Genomic DNA, 18583 nt, shown 5'->3' on the forward strand with positions numbered 1-18583 from the left:
TGGGAGAAGCAACTTTGGTTTTTTGCTTCATCTATGGTATAGTTTCGTCATGTGTTATGGCCAAACTTCCATAACTGTTCACAATTAGATACTGGGAAGAAAGAGGGTAGACAGTGCTTTGTGTCAAGTGAGAGGAACACCGTAAATGCTGTTGAAGTTGCAGAGTTGGGCTTAGGAGGAGCCTGTTCAGTCCTCCATGATTAATACTGTGACACAAATTCTTTCTCAAGAGTGAGCCCTATCCTAAGGACTGGCAGCAAGTGCATGCTCACATCATCCATGCAGAGAAAAAAACTTCATCGTTAGGGACTTCTTGGCAAAATTTTTCATGAGGAAGGGAAAAGTGCAGCTTCGTTGTAGAAACTGCTCCCAAATTAAAAAGCCTGACCGTCCCAAAGCTATTTCAGGGTCATTCTTGACTTGGAGGTAAGCGAAGTAATACATTGTTGATAGATGTTCTTTCGGTATATTTAATACTTACTGGTATTAAGGGACCAGACCTTAGATTGGCTGTTTGCTTACTGTATCTCTCTGTGTTTAATTTTTAATGTCTAGCTGACAGATTTGCTGTAAACTTAAATCCTGAAGTGCAGGCAAACGTCTTATTTCGCTAATAGTATCTTCAGTTATTAGGGAATGATTTTGCCCACCCCAGTTTTCTCTCTATGCAAAACATGCTATGCTAGTTCTAGTTTCTTATAACAGCACTGAGATTTTGGAAAATGCAGAGGAATGCCATTATTTTATTTTATTTTTTATAATTTTTGTGCCCACTGGACATCAGCTCATCACTATTGAAGGGCATCAGAAGAGAAATGTTACCTATGGCCTGTGTACGTTACTGCATGTCTACATCCCTGTCTGTTACTCTGTTGCTTGTATAAAGTTATTTTCCTAAATTTGAGCCTTAATAATTGAACATTAAAAAAACCCTACACTGGAGTTCAAAATTGCCTTTGAACTAGCAGTAGCTTTCGTGAATCTGATGGCCGTGTTAATTTAAATTGTGTAGTTGTATGACATAGCAGCTGTGTAGGCTAGAAGGTGAAGCCTCCTAAGCTTTTTTAGCTATGTCATTACATCACTTCAGGCAAATAAAATTTAAGCCATTTTCTTCCCATTTATAGAATTGTGAATAATGTTTTGTTGGTGTAATGAAAAGAATAAAGACAATCAAGCATCATTATCCTTATCTTTTTCTAACACTTTTCTACTTGATAAAGCTCTTATCTTGTGATAAACTGTGCTTTGATTTTTTTATTTAACCCACTGTGTTTTAACTAACTTGTTTTATACATATGCTCAAAATATTTGAAGACTGCTCATTAAATCTGAGTTGTTTGGATATTGGACTCTTTTTTTTATGTGTTGAATTTCCTTGTAGGAATAGAAATGAATGCTACTTAAACTTCTTCTTTAAAAGGGATTATGGATAGAATGATCATGATATTTAGACACTCCCCTAATGAAAGAGAAAAGTCCTGAGAGATGAATGAATTGACCTTTAAAAGTTGTCACATGTGTTCTCCTTACAGGTGTCAGCGGTGGACTCCTTGGAGGGTCCCCTTCTTCAGGTGGAGGGATTGAGTGATCTGAGACTGGAGCTCCACAGTAAGAAGATGAACATGCACTTAGTTCTGATAGATGAATTACACCGTCATCTGTACATCAAATCTACTAACAGAGTAGGACAACGCAACAAGGAGAAAGGGAGAATAAGGTGAGTTTGGTGTGATGCTCACTGAGGGTAGGAGGTCTGGGAGGGAAGAGGACAGCATTCTCCCTTGCATAAGTAGAAACTTTCTTGGGAGAGTGCCATCGACTTACACCTCAACCTTTCATTTTCAGCAAGTGAATTTCTCATGCTTACGGCTGTGGAGAGCAGAAAAATTCCAAGTATGCTGATGTACCTTTGAGCCTGTGAACAGTCTGTTCTCGTTCTTTCACTTTTGTTTAGTGATTCTATTGTTTTTTTGCTGCTTCCCACAGAATTATGATGAGGTCAGTTCCTCATAGCATTCTCTTTCTTCTCTGATACATATACCTCTCCTACAAATGTCATGGTCATGAGACTCAGGTCAGGCAAAGGGAAGAACACAGGGAAGAAATGGCTCATCTTTTCTAGAAAATGTCCAAGGTTTAAAAGACTTCCAGCTAACCATAGGGTTACTAGCTGGAGGCTGCGATATTGAAGTGCCTGAGCAGTGTCGAGGCTGTGTTGTGTTTTAAAGATGTTGAAATGTCTTACCTGGTTGGTGCCTCTGATTAGTGTAAACTTAGCTTAAGTATAGGTGCCTGGCTAATTTTTCTGAAATTTGCAGATTCTAAGTTTGAGCGCAATGGAGTTGTTGAGAGGGAAGGAAGATAGTGGCTAGAGAAGAGAGGCACAGTGTTGGCATATAACTTCTGTAGAGTAGGAGAGGTAATAAACAGGGTCAGGGAGCAAAAGGGGAGCCAGCATATGATAAAGGTGCAGAGAAAAGATAAATGAGTGTTTTATTATGGGAAGGAATAAAAAATGTTTACCAAAAACAAGAGGAGAGATTGTAAGTTGCATTAAATAAATTTATGAAATAAAGGATTGATTGAAGTTGAAATTTCTAGGAAGAAGGGTCATCAGTCTCCTTCCTTACTCATCTTGTTAATTAAAAACAGACACAAAGCTTTGGTGTACCTAGACTATGTTACTGTTAATTAACTGCAGTTTTGTATGACTGCTACAGGGACCCTTATCTTTTCCTTGTTTTCTATTTTTTTCTGCATTCCCTGTTGCACATCATTGATATTTGATAACATGAACTCTTGCATCAAGGACAGCCTTGTTGCTTTGTTTTAGTGTGCTGCACTAGGCTGGCTGTTGACCAGGATGCAATAATGTTTATAATTATTTCCTGTATTGGTTGTAAGTGTGTTCTATCTAACAATGCATAGCTAATCCCTTTAAGTATGGTATTGTAGGTGTATAGGGAGTATACATGGTTCTTATGCAAGATAATAAGCTTAGCCCTTCTCTTTGCAGGTTTCTATAAGCATTTTAACGTCTAAGAGAACATACTGAACTCCATTATAGGAGTCTTCTCCACTTCGTTCTCTTAAAAATGATTTCTTGCTTGCATTCCCCTGCCACATCCAGCTTCATGCCCTTTGTTATGCAGCTGGGGCAGCATGACACAGTTCTGGCAAATAATACTATGTGAATTTATTATAAAAATGACCAAGTAGAAAGTGTTTCCCTTCTGAGTAAGAAGGTTCATTTGGAGAGGGATGAATGTAGGTGTGCACCGAACAAGAATGGAGGTTTCTAGTGGGAACTAGAAAAGCTTGAACGATTAAGTAGTTGACAGAAGCCATGGAAATAGGAGCATCTCTTCTCCTCGATATGTGGTTCTCCGGAAAGTTCTTAACAATTCCATGTTCATTTATCATCATGCTAGCAGTAGTTAATTGTGCTGGAGGTGCATGTGTCTGTTGGGAAATAATCATGTGCTATGGCAAGCTCTGATGTGCCTGTGCCCTGCTTATGTTGCTGCGACCAGTCAGACAAGTTTAGAGTGCTATTAAATGCAGAGAGGCCTTGGGATACCAAACTTTGACTTTGATATGACAGTGTTCGCTCATCATTGCTTTTTTGGCTTTTTCCCTTTTCACTCAAGTATGTATACGTAGACACCCACTCATCTGTGGACTTTTGCTTTGTTAGATTTTGTAAACCTCTTGTATCAAAACTGTGTGCTATGTATGTCTATTGCTTAGACTTACAAATCTAAGAAATAAATGGATTATTTGTTGTGAACTAGGATTGTAAATAATAGTAAACTCTTGGCTTTAATTCTTGCCCCTCACACAGTTCACTTGTGAAAGATGCCTCTCCTGTACCTCTTATGGATGTTACCAACTTATCTACACCTCGAAAGTTCCTTGAAACTTCCCAGTTCGGCACTCCTGGAAGCTCCAGCAGTGAGTATTTAAGTCACATGCATTCCTCACAGAATTAATTTGTAGATATTCATCTGGTTTTGCAAGAGTAGTAGTAGGCATATCATCCCCTCTTCACGGGAGGTCCTGAGACCAAAAGTTAGGAAGTGATTTGTGCAATGTCATGAAATGAGTGAGTGGTATGTCCAGGGGCAGAACTTGGCTGTATCTGCATTTTTCTCTTGGCAAGTCATCCTTCCTCCCTCCTCACCCCCACCAGCTTCAGTTAAATACACTTAATTTTCTGTGCCTGTTCTGATCTTGATCATGTTCTTGCTATCTTGGGCAGAAGAGATATTTGCAGTCAGTTCAGTTTGCATAGAGGTCTCATCTACTTTCTTTAATGTGGGCAGGCAGGCATGTTAGATGTTGCAGCAGTTCTTTTTGCCATGTTGGAGCCAAAAGGTCGAAGCTTTTCCTTGTGGGAACTCTGTAACTTTGACTAAAGGTCTACCTATACAAATATCTATAATCTAGCGGTGATCTTTGTATACGTGTTACTACAAAAAACTCTGAGCACAACACTGAGTTTCACTGGTGCTTTTGTATGAGGCTTTGAAGGCGCTGCACAGATGGGGAATTAATCCTTGTATTGTTTCAGTAGATTAATAAGTGGGGTTGTCCGTGTTTAACAAGCGAATGAAATGAGTAATGCAGAAGTGACCTACATCTCTTCCCCCTCTTCCTTTCAAAAATTGACTGTTTCAGTATTCCTCAAATGCAGAGAATCTTTCTATCTCATCTCATCCTTATTAATTCTTTTGTCTTTTTTTGTCTGCTTGTTTCTGGTTTCTCTTGTCATGCTTGCCTCCTAGACTCTTTCATTTGATCATTCTTATCTTTTGCTCTCCTAGGAGTTTTTGTTATTTAGCCCTGCTCCTGTAGGGTTGGATAGCCTCCTAGAGCCTGAGGCTGTATTTCTACGTAATGGAGGTTTGTCAGGAGTCACTTGTGACGTACCAATACAAATTTCCAGAGGTGGAAACTGCAGCTCGATCATGGAAACCTGAGAGAAGAACCATGTGAAAATTCTGGGGAAAAAACTTAGGAATTTCTGTTCTTTTCCCCTGTGATCAGTGAGAAGTTCAGTTCAGTTTCTTGCTAAAGATGACATCATTTTGGGGAGCTGAGGAAATAAACCACAAAAAACTGAATCCCAGTCTCGCCACTGTAAATGTTAACCTATTACCTTTTCAGTCAGTTAGTTGTATAGTGCCTGCCATTATTTTCCACCTAAAATATTAGTCCTCTGTATAGTGAGAAAAAAGAAAAGTCTGAAGTTACAGAGCTGATAGGGATCTTCCATCATGCCTTCAGATGGGGAATAGACAGCAGGAGATGTACCTATTGAAGCATGGGAATCCTATCCTCTTGGTACCTTTAGCGTCTTCCTTATTTGTTTTTTTTATTGCTAGTGTAATTTGAACCTTAAATACGCTCTGAAAAGAGTTTTATAGACACTTGCCACCTTTGGAGACTTGCAGAGCCTAGCCTGTCATGGTCACATCTGCTGAGATTGGCAAGAAGTTTGTTATTTTCCAAAGCTGGTCAAGAAGTTTTTTTCCTGGCTGTAGCCAGTGTAAACCTGTTTGTAAACATAAATGCATTTTTAGTGCTCATGCTGGACTACTGCAATTCTATCTGTAAAGCAAAGTCCCAAGGCATGCTGCTTTTTCAGAGCCTAGGGCTTCATGAGCACTGACCCTAGTGTTCCCATTTATGTACCGCCCTTTTCCTTGAGTCAGAGTCCATTTCAAGTTTACAGCACTAATTTGCAGTGTATGGTTCTTGTACCGAACTGACTGTGACTGTCCATGTCGGTCTTGCCCACCGTGATTATGACTTTGTAATGATAACAAGGTTATATAGGAATAAACAATGTCATTCAGTACATAGACTCACAGTTGTTGGTTACAGAAGTCTTCTGAGGAGCAGAACCAAAAATAACAACTTCAGTTTTGAAGTAACATAACTGCAGTTGGAGCCAAATCTGAATTCCAGATTTTCATAAAACGTCTCCAGAATGAATTGAAAGTAAGCCTGGGTTATCCATCTGACACAGGTGTTTATAAACTTCCCTAAGATACCTTCTACAAAGCATGAGTGATGTGCATTATATAAGTTAGAAAGGTAAACCACATGAAGGATGCTCCTTCTATAAGGAAGGAGCGAACTGCAAGATATTTAGTTTGATTCTCTTTTTTTGGTGGAGAGGATGCCAAGACTCTTTTCCACCATTTTTTACTTAGAATAGGACATGGGACCCCTATTTAGGGGTTGGAATAGAGAGGTTTGGGATTTGCTTACCTGGGCCCTTCAAACATTTCTTCTTATACGAGCAGTGAGATTATGTTTTCAAGTAAAAAAGGTTATTAGATGGTGATTTTTTTTTTTTTTTAGTGGTTCCCCCCACAGTATACCAGGCAATGTTTGCATGCGTAAGAAGAGAGAGTTTTTTGTGTTCAAAAAAACGTGTGGATGTGGTGCTTTGGGACATGGTTTAGTGGGCATGGTGATGTTGAGTTAACGGTTGGACTTGATGATCTTGAAGGTCTTTTCCAACCTTAATGATTCTGTGAAAAAGGTGTGTTATTAATCACTTGTGATTGCAGCACAAGTGGTACCAGCATTCCTAGAGCATAGCTAGGTAAGTGTTTTCTGACTCATTTGAGATTTCTAAAAATCAGTCAGTTCTATTTTTATTTGCTCAATGCAGTATTGATGGTATTTAAAATCACTTGTCCTAACAACATGCCCTGATAAACAGGTATTTCATACTGTATTTGAATTGAAGGTTCTAGGGTACAAGCAACAGGTAAGAACCACAGGGGTATCTGTAAGATCTGGGTTGTTTGTGAACATAAAATGGCATTGCTCCTTTTATTCCAAATGCCTGAAAACAAAGGCTCTGATGACTTCATCCTCAACTCCAGTAAATTCATATAGGTCAGTTGAGAATCTGTCTTAAAAATTGTTGTTTCTGCAGATCTGTTCTTGCTTTTCATGCCCAACGCACCAGAAAATGTCTTACCTGGCTCTTCGTTACACTCTGTACCATTCAGTGAAGTGCTGGGCAAATGTCCCTCAGACAGGGAAAGATGTCGATTATAATAGAAAACATTTGATCAGCATAAAGTATGCATATGGTTTTGCTTCAAGTGCACGATGTACTTATGTATTTTTTTCCACATAATTTTATTTAAAAGTAGCCTTTTTCCAGGACTGCAGAACTACTAGACAATTTAAAACTTATGTGTATGCATAACAAAAGCTGTTTCTGCCTTTAGTCATTTAAGTTCTTTGGCTTTTTATTGATGAAACAAAGTGGCCGTGCATATTAATGTGTGTCATTATAAAGCACTGACTCATTCAACCCATCTCAGCAAAGATGCCAACATTTTGAGTCCTTTCTGCATTCGCTTCCCAAAGGAGATGTTACCTTGTGCTGTAGAATCTTTATAAGAAAATTAAAGCTGTTCCTGCTACACTTAAAATAAACAAAACCTTCAGTAATGTTCACCTGAGGATTGTAGATATGGCAGTTCACCAGTAACATTTTCCCTTCATGCCAGTTCAGGGAAATAAATTCACTTTCAAATTATATTTCTCTGCTTGAACCTTCTGTACTCTGAAGAGTATTTATGAAGGTTCCTGCATTGCCAGGCTCTTCCTGGAACTATAAAACATGCTCACCCACTACATACCAAACCCAAGAGCGCCCTTTCCTGAAAACATCCCGAGAATACTTTTTAAAAATCGAAGAGCTGAAGTGGTGACAATTAATATTGTTGTTGATGACATATGTAAATTTTATGCTGCACAGATAATACACTTCAGTGAGTCATACTTCTATGCTCTTAAGAGAAAAATGTAGCTTGTAGATCCAAGCACTGTGGTGGCTTCTAAGGTCAAGTCTAGTTACTGCTCCTGGCTCTGTTTCTTCCAGAATGCAAGTACTTCTGTGGAAGTGAAAAATGTGGAGATCTGTGAAACTGGCCCTGCAAAAATACCTGCAGGAGCCAGAGCTTTGAGGTCCAATTTTAAAGGTGTCTCTAAAAATGCCATTGTGGCATTCTCTATTTGTTGTCAACAGTTGCTTCCACTTCAAACACATTGAACAAATACATAAAAGATATTTTTTTCCCATTAACCTCACCTGAGGATCTGACACAAGATGGATGATTTTTTTCTCTATCATTTGTACTAAAAATTAAATGATCCCCTCAGTCAGGGTTTTCCTGTTTTAACTGCTTGGCATTTGCACAAATCCAGCCGAGGACTTGATCAGAAGGTGATGGGAATCCAGCGGCGAGTTTGACTCTCTCCCACTAGCATTGCAGTGCTGCAACAAAAGCAGAGTTTGTTCTTATCTCAGGGTAAATAATACGCCTAAAATGTTTAAGACTAAGTCTGTCCCTGCACTTCAAGAAGGATTTGCAACTGCACAATAAAAATGAAGCAACTTTTTGTGTGTCTGTCTGTGCAGGACCGTGGTTTCTCTCACTGATCCTCACTAATGGTTCATGTTCTCGCTTGATGCTAAGCACTGATGGATGTGATCTGTGTGTGTGTTTGGGAAAAGAAAGGGCAAGTTGAGGAGACTTTTGGCTGTGATGAATGCCAAGAGTAAAGCATAGTCGCTCTTCCTGTATAATCTCATCAGTTGTTCTTACCTTATGTTGGGACTACATATATTTGACTACTGTGTACTTTTTTTTTGTTTGGAGACTCATTTCATGCTTGTGTGTATTAGAAAGATTTTGAACGTGGCTTACAGAGTTGCTTTGTACAGTTTTCTCAGAAGGAAATGTTGTTACAATGGATTTGAAAGAGTGGCCTTGTCAAATTAAAATGCCTCTGTTTTGGAAAGACTAACATCCTTAAAACTATAAATGGAACTGTGTGAACAACAATTTTAGAAAGAGGAGATTTGCCTTGAGGCTTTGAGGTTATTGATCCCCGAGACCCATTTTCTTCTAGGCTTGGTAGTACGGCAGAGCAGAAAATGACCAGAATCTTTAAAGGCCCTATTTCTAACGCAGCTGTCTGTTGGTTGGTTGTTGTCTTCATGCATGGGTCAGAACTCATGGGTCAGAACTCAAGGATTCAGCACCAGAATTTAGCAGGTGACGTTTCTTCAGACCTTAAATTGTGCCTTTGGGACACTATAAAGTTGCATCTTTTTCTGTAGAAGGATTGAAGGCAGAAAGGATATAGTCAGAAAGGGCGTAAGTCATGGAAAATAGTACATTAAATTTTACTAGTTGGCCATAAAAGCACACAGCTAATGAAATCTTCTGTAGTGGGTAGCAGCAAATTTTGGCCATTTATTGGAACGAAAAAAGAGACTCACGAGTCTTTTCTTTAGCTACTTTGCTTAAATGAGTTATCAACATTGGCTTTTCTGGGGGTCAGACCGGAGCTATTAAAATGCTTCTTGCAGCAGTTTTCTTTCTTGTGAAATAGCAGAACTGTGCCAATGAGTGTATCATCAATTGGAACAGACATTTTTATAGGGCATCGACAAACCAGGGAGCTGTCAGGGAAGTGTCCACCTTTGTAACTATGGAGGTGATGAATCAGTGATACACATGATTAAACTTTCTAGTGATTTAAACTGAGGGTAGATTTTTGACTGCTTACGGAGTTGTGCGTTTTCAGATGCACCACTTCAGTGATGAAAAATTTTTGAAAATGGCTGCATATTTCATTAGAGAATGTGGCAAAATCATCACTCTTTTAGGTGGTTGTCTTGGGAGGCTTTTGAGAAACCATATTTAAATGTTCTGCTTCATAAGCAGTTTTCAGAGATCATTAGAACAAGAAAATCCTCAGGTGTAGTCAGCATGGCTTCACTGAGGGGAATTCATGATTGACCAACTTGATTAACATCTATGATGAAATGACTGGCCTCCTAGACAAGGGGAGAGCAGTGAATATTGTTTACCTGCTCTTCAGCAAGGCCTTTGACACTGTCTTCCAAAAGATCCGAGTAGAGAAGTGGTTGACGTACAGGCTGGATGAGCAGACAGTGAGGTGGATGGAAAATTGGCTGAATGGCCAGGTGCTGAGCGGGGGGAGCAGCAGTGCAAAGTCTAGTTGAAGGCTGGTAACTTATTGTGTAACCCAGGGTACACCTGGAGGCCCTACTGGGTTCAATCCTGTTCAAATCTTAATTAGCGATACAGGTGATGGGGCAGAGTGTACCCTCAGCAAGTTTCCAGGTGAGACCAAGCTGGGAGGAGTGGCTGATATGCCAGAGGGTCGTGTTGCCGTCCAGAGGGACCTGGACAGGCTGGAGAAATGGACTGACAGGAACCTCATGAAGTTCAACCAGAGGACCTGCAAAGTCCTGCCTCCAGAAAGGAGCAACCCCAGGCACTGGGATGTGTTGGGGATCACCGAGCCGGAAAGCAACTTGGCAGAAAAGGACCTGGGGGTCCTGGTGGGCACCAAGTTGAACATGAGCAGACAGCACAGTACCCTTGCTGCAAAGAAGGCTGAAGGTGTCTTGGGCTGCATTAGACAAAGTACTGCCAGTAGGTCAAGGGAGGTGATCTTTCCCTGCTACTCAGCGCTAGTGAGGCCATACCTGGAGTTCTGGCTCCAGTGCTGGGCTTCCCAGTACAAGGGAGATATGGACATACTGCAGAGAGTCCAAGAAAGGGTCATGAAGATGATTAAGGGTTTGGAGCATCTATCCTAGGAGGAGAGGCAGAGAGAGCTGGGACTGCTCAGCCTGGAGAAGAGAAGGCTCAAGAGGGATCTTAACAATGTATATAAATAAATACCTGAAGGGAAGGCGCGAAGGAGGGAATGGAGGCAGGCTCAGTGGTGCTCAGTGCCAGGACCAGAAGCAGCGGGCACAAACTGAAACACAGGAGGTTCTCTCAGAACATCAGGAAATGTTTGGGTTTTTTTACTGTGAGGGTGACCAAGCACTGGCACAGGTTGCCCAGGGAGGCTGTGGCATCTCTGTCCTTGGAGATACTCAAAAGCCATCTGGACATGGTCCTGGACAACTGGCTCTGAGTGGCCCTGCTGGGGCAGTGAGGTTGGACCAGATGACCACTAGAGCTTCCTTCCTACTTCAGCCGTTTTATGTGATTCTCTGATTTGGTGTCATCTTTGAATGGAATTAAACCATGAAAACCACTTAAAATCATTAAGTGATACTGAAACGTAGGTTTCCAAAGAGGTCAGTTTGGCTAAAAACATTTCAAGTTGTGTGTCAAACTGATCTTGAAAAACCTCGGCCAGACTTCATGCAATCTAGTATTTCTGTTGGTTTGCATGGCATTATCTACAAGAGTTGGTACAAGAGTCCCTGGGGTGGGACAACAAAGCAGTATGTTGAAGCTGTTTGTTAGTGTAAAACTGCAAATTGAAGTTCTAAGATTTCATTATGTTAGAGAAGGGCAACTGTAATGATTTAAATTTTAAAATATTTATTTGCTAACATCACATTTCACTTGTTATACTCTCAAGGAGGATGGGGAAATTTTACTTCTTGGTGTTACTGAAGAAATCCTATGGGTTATTCTTTGGTGTTTTGTACCTGTATTTTTTTAATGTAGCGAAGCTGTTTTTAATTAAAATAGGACTTTTTTCTTCTCTTTGATGAATCGCAAAGGACAAGAGGTTAATCAAATCTAAATAGCAGACCCACAATTTAGAACCATTTATAAAAATAATCATTGCAAACATCCATAGGATAAATTAATTTTTTATGTCTTCTATACATAAAGCAAGTGTGTATGGCATGAATGATGATCTTTCCTCTTTAAAGGGACATATGTTTTACAGATGCGTTTCAGGTCGAAACTGGTGAATGTAGGAAGCTAAGAATAAGTTCTGACAGTCTTGTGCTTTTGTCTTGATACAAGTGAATAAGAAAGTTATTCATATTCTAGGTTTAAGAGTAAATACAGGCAAAGCTTTCACTTCTGAGAGTTGATCTTTAGGGACATCTTCCTTCATCCGTGGAGCTCCTCTGTCCACAGAGAATAGCATGTGGGATTGCATTTTAAGGTGAACTTCTTCATAAATGCCTGTCGACTTTGATGCCTTTTTTGAAGAGGTAGGGGACAGGAGGGGCTCATTCCTGGGCCAAAGCTTTGTGGTCATATAACCCCTTGATGACATTAAATGGCAGAAGAGGATGTTTGAAGTGGGGAAGACGCAGGAAAAGAAGAATATCCGCAGTTACATGGGGTTGGGATCTTGTCAGATCTTACAGATAAATGGGCCCCCAAAGCTACCCAGGATATCTGTTTAATAGGCACAATGTGCGGAAAACATGGTCCCTACTGTTTTATCAAAAGACTAGATCTAACAAAACTTACATACCAGTGTGTTGCTACTAGATATTGAACTATTCACTTTGCTGTTGTTTGTAAGAAATGTAAATGAACATCCTGACTATTTGAGGGTGTTGAAAATTGGTTTGCTCTTTTGAAAATGGAAGAGCATGCATCTTAGTCTGCTGGCAGAGTTCTCTGCAAGATTGCTGCCTTTAGTCCCTTTAAATGCTGTCCTCACATTTGGATACAGCAGTATTTCCTCCCTCTTGGGTTTTTGTTGTGTGATATTAATAATAATTTACAGCCTGCTTACAAAGGAGCTGCAGCGTAATGATGGGGACCTGTTCTCTAAAAGGTTGTTTAGGCTGTGAAATCTTTGCATTAAACTCGAAGCAACAAGGTACTTGGTTTGGGTTTTTTTTAAACAATAAGTTAAAATCTTTCTTCCTCTAGCGTTTCCAATGTTGTCTTTTCCACTGCTCTTATTCCAAAGAGCTAATTTTCTGTGCTTGTGCCTGGCATGCTGTGGTTTTTGGAGAATAACAAGTAGCATTAACAAATTAAGTTGACCATGTATGCAGCACACCAAGTGCTTTGCAGCCTCATGGGTTGAAAGGTGTGTGATAGATGAGAGCTTAGAGCAGAAATACGTCTGCCTCCGGTTGTTAACTTCTAATTGGTATTGTGCTTATATGTGTTTGAAGTATCTCCTATATTATCTTTTTTTTCTGTTTGTTTGTTTTTTGTTTTAAATTAATGCATTCTGGGTGTTTCTAGGTGCTTGCCCCATAACTTGCCCAAATTACAAGTTTAAATAGATTTTACTTGAAAAAAGTGTGTGTGAGAGGAAAAAAGCGTCATTTCATCTCCCTGATGTTGATCACCTAAAACGCAATGTCATTCTCTGTTGCGAGACGTGTGGTGACCTCACAAGGTCTGTTCTTACCTCAGGCTTAACCTGGCAGTGTTACTGGTGCTGTAGGTTGAAATGCAAGAGTGCATGAATGGTGAGTTTGGTCTGAGCTTGAGAGGCCGTATTTGGCATTACACTGATGGAACAAAACAATCTCTGCTATGGAGGTTGGTGTAAACTGGCACTGAAATAAGTGTTATCTGTTTATCATGATGCTCTTTATGGAGTGGCACCATACGGGCTCTTTGGGACATTGTTTTCTTGACTTGTGCTAACTTAACGCAGTGATGATGCTTTTCTGTTCAGTGTGTCATAGCTTTAGACAGCTACAGGGCTGCATGCTACTTGTGACATGCCATTTCTCATTTCTGCCATGTCATTTAAATCCTTCTGGTGGATCTTTTGACATTTATTCAGGTTCTTGGATAAGCTTTAAGTAAAAAAAATAAATCTGTTGAGCCGTAGAAACCACGGGAGTCATCTGTCATCCAACAGCCCTTGTCAGAGTTTAGTACCAGTAAGATGAAACAGCCGTTAGGTTTTAATTTCTGCACAAGGATATGGCATGGTGGATGGCAGAGCTTCAGCCGTATACTTCGGTGCCATTTGTCCCTGTACTGCCACTCCGGCTGTTAACAAGCCGCGTGACTGTACATCTTCCAAGATACTTCAGTAGACTTTGCCTTGAAGACACTTAGTTCACAGAAGTGTTTGAATATATTTATTAAATGTTTCACCCAGTCTTTAACAAAGACATGCTTTTGTTGTTCCTGGGTGTTATCTGTAAATTAAGAAATGTTGATTAATGAACATACTTAAAAAAAGTGTAGTACCTCTTGCCTTTCTCTTCCTTGTCGCTTAGCAACAGAATTTCTCCTAGTACAGTCCCCCTGAAGTGGCAGGGATTGCATCCACGGTATCCTCCCTAATTCTTCTAGCCCTTCCTTCCTAGAAGCCTTGCTAAAAGATTTGAGTAACTTCATCAGCCCCTTGACAAACATAATAAAGCAGAATAGGATAACATGAAATAATCATTCACTTTGGCAGTGTAAACTTTGCCGAATTCATCAGAAGTCTGTTAAGCCTGATAGTGTTTATAATGAAAATTCCTCTCTTGCAAAGAATATAGCAAAGAAAAACAGCTGGGTTAGAAATTTAGAACTTTTAGCTCCTTGAAAAATATTCAGGGGATTTGTAGTGATATAATACCCTCTCATTTATGGACATCTTAATTGCACCAGACTTCCTCTGTTTCCTAACTAATAGGTAACTTAGACAGTGATCTCTGTTTCTGAATCAAATGCACAGGCTGTTTTGTCTATGTATAGGGAACCCCCCAAGCAAACAGAAATATCCACTGCTTCCCCTCAAAATTTGAGTGTTGCTGGTTTCCTTGTTGATTCCTTCCTTGCTGAAAGTTGTGGGAGTTCTGTGAAGGCAAAGGAGTTGATATACTTCTTCTGCATGGTGCTAAGTCTTGTTTTTAATAGTTCAAATCTTGGATTATGCCTTTTTAAATCTATTCTAGTGCGAGAAACAAACCTTCTGGAAATTAGAGAAGATACGGAACTGGATCCAGAGGAGAACAGCACTGTCTTCATGGGCATACTCATCAAAGGGCTAGCCAAGCTGAAAAAAATCCCTGAAACAGTGAAAGCCATCCAGGATCGCTTAGAGCAAGAACTCAAGCAGATCGTTAAGCGGTCCACAACTCAGGTGGCGGACAATGGTTACCAGCGAGGGGACAATCTTTCCCAGGAAAATCAGCCTAGGTAAGGCTATTTTAACCGCTGAACCTTGATTGCCGCAAAAAGAAATCTGTGGAAGAGTGTCGTATCTGTTAATTGCTGTTTGAAGGAATGTTTTTGCAGCAGCAGAGATCTGACATGGTAAAATTTTCAGAAATGCCTGTGTTTCACTGAGAGGCTGATGTGCCTTGAGCACCTGAAAGGCTTGGGAATTTAAGAAATGTATTTGGAAAGGGGAGGCATTGTTGCTTCTCAGCTAAGGATGTGGGAAAGGGAGATGCTTCTTTCTGTGCTTGGCCCTAGAAGAGAATCTTCTGGCTAAACAGATGTTTGAAATGCAGATTTGAAGGTGGAAACACAGCAGAAGCCAGCATTATTGAACTAGCAAGAGGTGCATAATGTTAAACACTTGATTTCTGTTATTTTTTGTAACCTAACCTTTTGTTTTAAGCAGCTTTACAACAGATTGAATTGTAATGCTGTCTCAGACTGCTGGTATGTATGGTGTAAAGAACACTTGGTGCCAAAACAAATACTATCATCTTGTGTTGCACTGAATCATGGCTTTACACTGGTGCTGATGCCAAAGAAATTTTTAAGTTCGTACGTAATATGTCTTGGAAAGAGAAGATTCAATTCAGTTATTTCAAGTGTAGCAAAGTCCAATTAAGCTGATGCAGGTGCAAAGCTTTGAAATCATGTATGGAACTAATGATATCAGTAAATATATGGCCAAGTTTCTAATTGTTTTGCAGCCCCATTTATATTAATAGCAAGGTGTGGAAGCCAGCCGAGAACTATGTTTCTCCCATTCTCCAGGACTCACTAGAACTGTTCTTTGGAAAATAGGACTCCATAAGGGCTATCTCTCACTTCTAGCTGAGATACTAATTTGTGATACTGCACATTGTAATGATCACTGTCCAGAGGGAATTAATGGTGGAAAAGAAAAATGAAAACAAAAATGTGTATCTTCATTAGATGTCATATTTGTAGTGGAAAATCGCTCCCAAGGATGAGTTTGGCTTGATAAAGACTTCTTTTTAAATTCCTATTGTTACCATTGCTGTGGAAACAATTATGTTTTGAATAATTCGTAGAGTTATGGTGCTGATAACTTGGTGAAATTACAAGCTCTTTGGGTGCGTCAGAAGGCAGACTTTTAGTTTCTGATGCCGAGAGGGAGCATAGCATATGCTTGATATTTGTTTTATGAATCAGTCTTGAGAGGTTGTATGGCTACTGGCTGTCCACTGAAATTGATAAATTGGATCAGATCATATTGTAATGACATTAACCTACCCAAAGGATTGAGTAAGGTACAAAAAAGTTTAATGGGTTTTGGCATGTGTTTAATAGGTGTTTGTGAGTCTTTAAGATGCTTACATTCTAGAGCTATGGAAGGTGTCCTGAATTCTGTACAATAAGGAAATAATTAAAACTGATTCTAAACCTAAATCACATATGAAGTTTACAGCAAGCAGGTGAATTCATTTATATTGAAAAGAGTAAATTACAGTATGGGAAGGTATACAGCCCCTTAAATTAGCTACAGTTTTAAATCAAAACTAAGCTTCCTGCTGTCAGGAAAAAAATAAATCTGAACAGCAAGGTCCTACTGTTTCAAGAGAGCTCTGTAAGACCCCAAATTTGAGCATGATGCAGCGCCTGAAACTGCTTAACTATTCATTAGTGTGTCAGCCACAATGCTTACTTGACCTCAGGATTCAGTGTGTAAAATGTTTTTCAGTTCACCTTAAAACTAGTTGCACTTAGTTGCCTCTTAGTCTCTATCTCTGAGCTCAGTGCCTGTGTTCGGCTACTGTACTTTAAATGATATCCATAATAATTCTCACTTCTGGCAAATAAAATGACGAATAAGATGACAGAGGCGCCTGCAGGGTCTGAGGCTGTAGGTTGAACCTTCTGCTGGACAAGTTCACTGTGGCTTGTTGGGTATGTGCAGAACAAGTTATATGCATTTCTTTGTCGCTGTGTGGTAGCTCTCAAAGGCTGGCTCCTATTTTTTCCATATAAAAAGGATGACGTTTCCCTCCGCTTGAGGATGAGGCTGATAATCTGCTTGTGGAGGTTCTGGTGTAATTCCTTTGGGACCCCCGTATAACAATTATGTAAAACCCTCTCACTGTGTAAGAGAAAAATAATTTCTAGAACCCGTCCCGGAAGGTTGCACATCTGGTAACAGTCATTTCAGTTTGAACAGGTCAGGTGCTGATCTTGCATTCATCTCTCTTTTTTTAATGCCCTCAGTTTGATTGCTTTCTGCCTCCTTCCCTAGTAAACTTTTCCATATCAGTTTGTGTGGCCACCTTATACATTTGTGTATAAAAAAAAAAATACTAATTGCTCTCAAGTTTTTAAGATCAAGAATTTTTTTTTTATTGTTATGACTCTGAAGCAACTAGCCCCCAGAGGGTAATGACATCCTTTATGCCCCTCTGGGTGCTCTCTCTGTAGAGCCAAGAGGCAGTGGGCTCTTGGGACAGCTACTCAGAGCTTCATGAAGTCTGTTTTCTCACATGGAAGTCCTGTAGCCCCTCTAAGCTTGCCAGGAGCAAGTCTTGTCCATGCTATACAATGTGTTTTGTTTCAGCCTTGTTAATTGGCAAGTACATGAGAGTGAGCCGTGATTACGATGTTGATAATATGTGGCCTGTTCTGTTATGCGTGTATTGTCATTTGATATGAGCACACAGTCTAGCTGAATAGAGAGTTTGGTGTGAAATTGGAAGGGCTCATTTACTGAGGATGACACTAGCCTTGCTAAGGACCTCCATAATATGACAGAAGGATGTTTTTCACCGGTGGAGTCACAAAGAAAAAACTTGCATGGCTCTGTAATACAACTGACTCTTACGTTTCCGAAAACATGCAACGTGGGTGCAGTCACGTAGGATAACGCACTTGGAATAGGCCTAACTAGATGGTACATCTTTGTAAGATACTTTGCTATGAATATAAACCCTCTTTACTAATGTGCATTTACCCTCATGAAAAGTGAGGGTGTATCATTATATGAAGATAGTAAAAGATATATTCACATCATTATATGAAGATAGTAAAACTTGGTAAAGGGCAATAGTAGGTTTCTAGTAGTTCCCTGTCACTGGTGGAAGATAATTGTGAAAACTGTGCTTGAATCTCACCTAGTTGCAGATGACCTTGACGTTAATTTAAGTGGCCTTTTCTTAAAGTCAAGGTAAATTTTCTAAAATTTTTAGATATCTGTGTTTGGAACAAGTTTATGAAAAAGGGCTTAAATGCCATTGACTTATCCTTAATGAGAGGCTTATTAGAGCATGCTTAGTACCTGCATGTTTAGAAATATTGTATCTTGGGTTGTGGAGGACAAGGTATTGTAGAAGAGGCCATGTTGCGTTAGCTTGGGGTACTGCTATATCTTAATGAACCTGTGGGTCTCTTCTGAATTATGGAAGGTTGCTGATTTTAGGACAGTAATAATCTGGACATACGCCTACTTGGAGGCCAGATTTATGGGACAAGATTTTGATAGGGATACATTGCCATAGCTTGACTTTTAGTTGAAAATAACGCCCAGGAAGAGGAGCTGTATTGATAGTTTTGCTACTAAATCCTATCGATTGGGTTCTACTTGCTTTTCC

The 18583-nt window shown here is 39.8% G+C and overlaps 1 protein-coding gene across 1 annotated transcript in view; it reads left to right on the forward strand.

Annotated features, from left to right (window-relative positions):
• The window catches only part of EXOC4 (exocyst complex component 4), a gene marked incomplete at both ends in the record, with an annotated part of 93724 nt that overhangs the window by 22707 nt on the left and 52434 nt on the right, over positions 1-18583 (forward strand). The window contains 3 exons of the mRNA XM_010290795.1: positions 1536-1720; positions 3848-3957; positions 14720-14963. Of these exons, the coding sequence (XP_010289097.1) occupies positions 1536-1720; positions 3848-3957; positions 14720-14963 (539 nt within the window). The remainder of the gene's footprint in view (positions 1-1535; positions 1721-3847; positions 3958-14719; positions 14964-18583) is intronic.

This window comes from Phaethon lepturus, unplaced genomic scaffold (assembly GCF_000687285.1).
Source record: "Phaethon lepturus isolate BGI_N335 unplaced genomic scaffold, ASM68728v1 scaffold10047, whole genome shotgun sequence".
NCBI classification, from domain to species: Eukaryota; Metazoa; Chordata; class Aves; order Phaethontiformes; family Phaethontidae; genus Phaethon; species Phaethon lepturus.